At 45.3% G+C, this 6,990-nt stretch overlaps 1 protein-coding gene across 1 annotated transcript; it reads right to left on the reverse strand.

Annotated features, from left to right (window-relative positions):
* Nucleotides 1–536: 536 nt before the first annotated feature.
* MANBAL (mannosidase, beta A, lysosomal-like) lies at nt 537–3,782 on the reverse strand. The gene is made up of 2 exons (XM_010019011.1): nt 3,633–3,782; nt 537–644 (listed from the first exon to the last, which is right to left on the reverse strand). The coding sequence occupies exons 1-2, from the start codon at nt 3,780–3,782 to the stop codon at nt 537–539; spliced, it is 258 nt and encodes an 85-aa protein (XP_010017313.1).
* Nucleotides 3,783–6,990: the final 3,208 nt, after the last annotated feature.

Here is a 6,990-nt window from a genome sequence, read left to right on the forward strand (position 1 = left end):
TTACCTAAAGAATTAAAGAATATGACAAAGACATTATTATTAAGCCATAAAATGCAGCTATGTATTTCAGCCTAGATGACAACAGAGATGAATGAATACAAAGCTGTGTAGTGTAGTATCCTTGATCCATTTGATCCCTCCACCTTCAAAAAATACAACACAAACCAGCATCCAAAGTAGCAACCTGTGCTCCACCTTTCCCAGGGACTGGACTAGGAACCCCAGCCAGCGTGGTGGAGCTAGAACAAACAGGCCTCTCTACCCAGCAGAAATGACAGAAGTCCCTTTAGTGGTGACTGACACATTAATCATGTCAAATGAAGTCCTGGACATATGAAGCCCTCTTTGCTTGTAGGAAATCTATGGTAGAATCCCACCCCTTCCACTCTTCTAAGTTCTTTCTCCCTTGTCTCCGAAAGGTAAAACATGGCAATGCCAGAGAACCATTTAATCTAGTTAGTTGCCTTTGATGTCATCTCCGAGGAAGCGTGATTATAGGTGATTATTTTGCCTTTTGGGGCTCATAGGTCATGCCTTTATCGTTTCTTTTTGGTTTCCTTCTTAGGTTTCTTGCTTATCTGCGGAGCAGTCGCCTTTGGCTTCTTCACTGTCTCTGAATTCTTGGGCTCAAAACAGTCAGAGTCCTACAAGAATCAATTGAGAAACAGTCAGTAACTTGTTCTTATGATTTGCTGACAGCTCATTTTGGGAATCTGAGTATAAGCCAAAGGAAGCAAGTGCTGGGTATCCCTGTTGGAACACTTCTATAGCAAACTGAGTCCACGTTTAATGAGACACAAGTGGCACCATCTCTGCTTCTCCTGCATGTGCTTTTTGATGTGTGAGTTTATGCACAGAACAGCTTTTAACGGCTTCTCTGGTAAGAAGCTGCAAGTGTCTAAAACAGCATTTGGAAAAGAAAAACAAAACCAACTTTAAAGGCAAGAAAATCAACACTAAATGAAAACTATTCAAATTAGGAAAGGGAGAACATACCATATAATCACCAATGTGCACGGAAACATTCACGGGTATTTCTGCTAAATGTTAATCACTATCATGGGCAAGACAAAAAAATATTCCCCCCCACACTTAAGAATGCAAAGTTCAAAGCCTCCAAACTGAGCCCCAAATCCAGGAAGGGAATTGCAGGCAAAGCTTTTTTCACCTGGACTAACAAGGATTGCTTAGATATGCTGCTTGTTTCCTTCAGGGAAGATGACAGATAGTACTTCAGCCCTGGGAAATAAAGTCTAGTTATCTTGTAAAAACACAAGGGAACAGCGCCAGTCTCATCTGAGAAAGCACACACATGCAGATTGCCTCCTTTCATTAAATGCATTGAGTATAAATATTGCTTTAGCATCTTGGTTTCTATCAGTCAGTGTGTGCCAACTGGAAAAGGACACACAAAAAATGGCTGAGCAAGACGTGCTAGTTTCAGGCTTCCAAGACAGCGCTCCAGATAATGGAGGGGGAGGCGAGCATCTGACAGTATCCTTATAATCAAAGAACTTGGTTCAAACGTCTCTCAAGTTACTGGGCTATTAAGAGTTCACATCTGTGTGGCTTTCCAAGGAAGGAGACTTGGCTGGCTTTCCAAGGGCTGTAATCAGTGCACGGGGAGCCGGCAGGCTCTGGAGGAATGGAGCAACATGCAGTTATTGCTCAGGGATGCAGCTGCCGTAAAGCGAGCACTGCTGCCTTCTAACGTTCAAACCAAGGTAGACTTCAAAGCCCAAAGCCTCCAAGACAGAGATCCTACTATCCTACCCAGGCTCAAGCATCATTCCCAAGATCTCGAGGGGGAGCCTCTGGAGTTCACAGTCTTGTAAATTAGTCATATGGACAGTAAATCTAGAGGACATGTGGAGAAAGTAAAAAGTAGAGCAAGCAAACATCAAGGCACACTTGCAAACTCAAACAGTAACAGGTCCTTGAGCATTAGCAGTTTAATTTGGGGCCTGGTCTTCACTTTCACACTTCAAACTAAAGCTCTCACTCCTTCCAGCTTTCAAGAATCAGGCTCCTCAGTGTTTCTCAAATATTTATCAAGGGCAACCCTGGTAACAGATGGGTGCAGGTGGCTGTAAAATAGCAGTGCAAGACTTGCAATGCCACAGCGTCGTGACCAGCAGCTGTGACCATCATCTCCCTGCTGAGAGCTGCAGCTTCTGAGCAGAACAGAGCATGCACCCATGCTGGGGCAGTGACACTAATCCAGTACATCACTGCAACTTCACATCACACCAGCAGTTAAAGGTGAAAAAGTTGGGCCATGAACTTCATCCTTCCCTTCCCCGCATAGGCTGAAAATTTCCATGCTTCCTTCTGCACAAGAGGCAATAGTCTGAAAACAACACCTCCCATGCTGAGTTGTTACTGAAAATACACCACAAGCATTTAGACAAAACCTGAATCAAACCACCAAACTTGCAGCCTGATCACCAACACTGAAATCCCTGTCCCCAGCACCACAGGCACATGAAGGTCTTCGATCTGAAAAGCCATGAGGATGCAGGACATCCCAGTGGGGCCCAGTCTAGAGGAACAGGAGTCCTGTAGCTCACTTCAACCTTTCACTTGAACCTTCTCCTGTACCAACTGCATCAAAGCACACTCCACTTGCTGGCATGGCATTGGGTGTCAGTACTGAAAACTGCCTTCCTCACTTTGGAATGACAGACTGGTTTGGGTTGAAAGAGGCCTTAAATATCACCTAGTTCCAACTCCCTGCCACGGGCAGGGACACCTTCCACTAGACAAGGTTGCTCCAAGCCCCTGTGTCCAACCTGGCCTTGAACACTGCCAGGGATGGGGCAGCCACAGCTTCTCTGGGCACCCTGTGCCAGCACCTCAGCACCCTCACAGGGAAGAACTTCTGCCTAAGAACTCATCTCAATCTCCCCTCTGGCAGGTTAAAGCCATTCCCCTTGTTCTGTCCCTACATCCCTTGTCCAAAGCCCCTCTCCAGATTTCTTGTAGCCCCTTTAGGTACTGGAAGCTGCTCTAAGGTCTCCCCTTAAGGAGCCTTCTCTTCTCCAGGCTGAACCAGCCCAGTTCTCTCAGCCTGTCTCCAGAGCAGAGCTGCTCCAGTCCTCAAAGCATCTTCATGGCCTCCTCTGGACTCCCTTGAGCAGGTCCATGTCCTCACCTATCTTAAATATCTTGTATATCTTAGAATATACTAGAAATATCACCTGTATCTTGTTCCCAACAACTGTACACAAAATAGAGCCCAAAGTCATTTCCTGAAAGGCAGGTGCTGTGAAGGGGATGCTCTGGCAATTAATAAAGCAAATCAGCAGTAGGACAATCTGGTGTTGGGACTAAAGCCACTTCCTGCACCGTCAGGAACATCATGTACATTTAGCACACCTTGCCAGTGCTTCAAGTCACTTTTTTCACTGATATTTAGAGATCCTGGCTCAGGTATTTGTTCCTGACTTTCTGATATGGGGGTAAATCACAAGACAAAAGCTGGAGGTGGGAAAGCTGGAAGGAAGGAGAGAGAACAATGAGACTGTCATCAAACCCAGAGGCAGATCACTGTGTCTCCATTAACTACTCAAAGTTCCCTCCCATCCTACTTTCTCCACTTCTACCCATCAATATTAAAGAGCACTGCTTACTGTCTTGTGGGACTTGGACACTGGCAGGATTATGGCTAGCACACAGATAAGCTGGAAAATGGCTCCAAAGAAGAGTCCGTAGCGTAGCACATTCTCCATGAATGTGGGCTCAGGGATTTCAGGTGGGGAGAAATCCAACTCAGCAGCCATTGTGGGGGCACCCTTCTCCTCTAATGCTCTCAAGACGACTGGTTACTACAAGGAAGGAAAAAAAGAGCAATTATTTGCATCATGCCTTCTGGTATTCACTTGCCATTATCAAAAACTGACAGACTATCCCTTGATCTACAGAACCAATAACAAAGAGGGAAATAAATGTTATTTGGATGCTTCTTTTACCACCTGCCTAAGAAAACAGTGCTTCAATGCTACGATCAGTCCATTTGCAGGTGAGGGGAAGACAAACAGAATATGAACAATGTTCATGAAACAGTAAAGGAAAAGCTTAAGAAGTAAGAATATATTTCTCCCTGACTTATATGCAAGATGACTATTACTCGTTTTCACTTACATTGTATATGTGATCACAGCCTTGTTGGTTTAGAGGGTGTACAAAGCCAACTGCTACTTAAATAAACCACACAGAAGGTAGATCTGTTGAAGACAGAGGATGAGTTATGCATTTAAAGTTAAGCATGGCTTTAGTGGCCAGTTTCACTAAGCCCATATACCTTGAGATGGTCACACAGGTAGTTTGTGGCAGAGTTAAACATTGACCTCCTGGGTCCCAAGCTAGTTTCTCAGCCACAGGAGCTTCCTTTCTTCCTTCCTTTATCTTTTGCTAATGGAGTTGTCAATTCATTCTATGAATGAGTAATGGCTTTCTACATTAAGGGAGAACTCTCCTGCCACAATTGCTGGAGCACAACACAGAAAGTCCCAAAAGGGAAATTCGATTAGTTTGAGATGCCATCAGAGCTCAGCTGTGATTACTGTCTGAATCCGTTCTCCTGAGCTGCATGAGCCTGGTGCATACTTATTGAATCAGCACTACTTATTGATACTTACAATTCTCTGTATCACTAAAGCTTGAGTGTGAGATTGGGCTGCATGCACGTTCCAGCTGAATGGTGGTGATCTGCCTCCTAGAAACTATCTCCAAAGCAGGCTCTGTATTTCTCATGCTAGGAGGAGATTTCTACACTCTGCAGATGTGACCCAGTTCAGAAAGATGCTAAACTGAGGAGTATAATCTGAGTAAAGTTACAGTTGATAAATTTAAGATGATTTAAGATGATTTGACACTATTGCATAAAAGGCAAATGTCATTTGGCAAAAGTCATCATATACTAAAAGGAACAGCATATAAATAGCAAGAAATTATTTTAATTCAGCTGAAATGTGCGATATTATTTTGAGTTTTAAAAGACAGAGGAAAATTCCAAACTGCACAAGCTGCAGCCACTGGAAAGCAGAGACTGTGGAACCCCTGTTAGTGGTGATTCAGAAGTGCAGATCAGATAAGCCTTTGCCTGGGATGGGGTGTAAGTGTATATAATCCTGCCTCTGAATCAGGCATTAAGAACAAGTGACCTCTCATGGTCCCTTCAGGTCTGGACTTCAGTGAAAGGGTTGGATTTCTTCAAATTCTGATTGAAACTCAGTGAGCAACAGCCATGTGGGACCTGTGCATGAAGCCAGAACACACACTGGACCACTGGGGCTCAGCAAGTCCCAAACAGACCCAAAGGCTACACAGGACACACCACAGTGCCAACAAAGCACAAATGTGGCTCATCCCTAACTCCCTTTAAAGTTAAAAAGGCCCTCCCCTCCAACCCACTAAGGTAGCAGTTCCTCAGCAAGAAACAGGACCATGGGAAACTTCACCCTTGAACTGCATTTTATCACAACGTTTCTTATTGGGCTCTCTCTTGAAAACATTATTCTTGCCCATCCCCTTCCTCAAACAGCACAGGAAGGGATGTGGCTTCATTCCTCACCTGGACTTTTCCCAGGACAAACTCCTGCTGAGAATCCCGACTCATACACCTGAAACACAGCACACAAAAATAAACCAGAAAAGGAAACTGATACAGTGAAAACAAACAATCCTCATCTTCCGCAAGTCTCCTCCTCCTTTCCCCTTTTCTGTTTCACTTCCCCTGAGGGATTAGTAATTATCTAACAAATCCCAGGTGACGTGACCAGCATCAAGAGCTCTCAAGCAGGCTGGGAGCAGCTGCCACTACCATTTTCAGCATTACCCCATGAAATATGCTCAGAGAAGACCTGACATCATGCTCCAACTAGTCATAGAGTGTCCTTGCTTGCACAGGAGCCACAGCAGGCAGCCCACATTCTGACCTATCAGTGGAGCTGAAGTAATATTAGCAAAATTCTTCCCTGTTTTAACACTCCTGTGGTTAACACAGCACTCAAACCTGCCAGGCAAGGAGGCTGAAGCTTACACACATGAGCAGGCCAAAGCTGAACCTGGGGGAAGCAGGGTTCAGCCTTCCCCACTGACCCAGAGCTTGCAGTGGGTTTCCTCACTGCAAGCACAACCTCCTTGCACTGTGCCTTGTAGCTCACCCAGCAGATCCCTGGATGATAATGGAGTTTTCCTCCCTGTTCCTGAGCGGTAAACAGTTTCACCACCTCTTCCTTGGCTGCTGCTTCTTCTCCACAGGTTATCAACCAGCTTTTCCTCAGACCACCTCACCTATTAACATGGTTAAAGTAATTGTTCTTAAATTGCATTTCAAGACAGGTACTCCTATGTCAGACCCTGAGAGGACACGTCCCCCTCACCCCTCCAGCTTACTCAGCAGCTACCACCTCTCCCCACAAGCTCGGCCATCTTACTGGAACCTTACAGCAGAAACAGGTCACAAACACTTGCACTTCACTACAGGAACTGATTTTGACTATTTATTTAAAAACAGTATTGCTTCCATCAGAGTTTTACAGCAAACAGCTACCCCTGCACAAAAGGACTCTATCCTCGGGCAAAGCCAGAGCTATACCACAGGACCCGTGAGGGGCTACAGGCTTGGGCTCTTCCTCAGTGACACCACTGAAGATGCAGCCATCCCCCTGCGTGCAGGATCAGACCCTATCATACCTAACTGTGTGTTTTCAGGATCAGGGCCATAAACCAGCCACCTCAGTAGAGCTGGGGCACACTTAACCCTTTCTTTTTGCCGTCCTGCATTTCTCAGCTGGCATCTTCAAGCCCTAGCACTACATAAATAATCAGTGTAGGACAAAGCTACAGGAGCACTTCAAGCAATAAGACATTAGCTTCCTGCTGGGGTGGAAATAAAGAGCAACGGTGCAGAACATAAAAGCTGCTATCAAAGGATAAAGCAAGAAATGACTTTGTAGGTGCCGGGATGGAGACCGGCCAGTATCG

Source organism: Nestor notabilis, unplaced genomic scaffold (genome assembly GCF_000696875.1).
Source record: "Nestor notabilis isolate BGI_N333 unplaced genomic scaffold, ASM69687v1 scaffold10577, whole genome shotgun sequence".
NCBI classification, from domain to species: Eukaryota; Metazoa; Chordata; class Aves; order Psittaciformes; family Psittacidae; genus Nestor; species Nestor notabilis.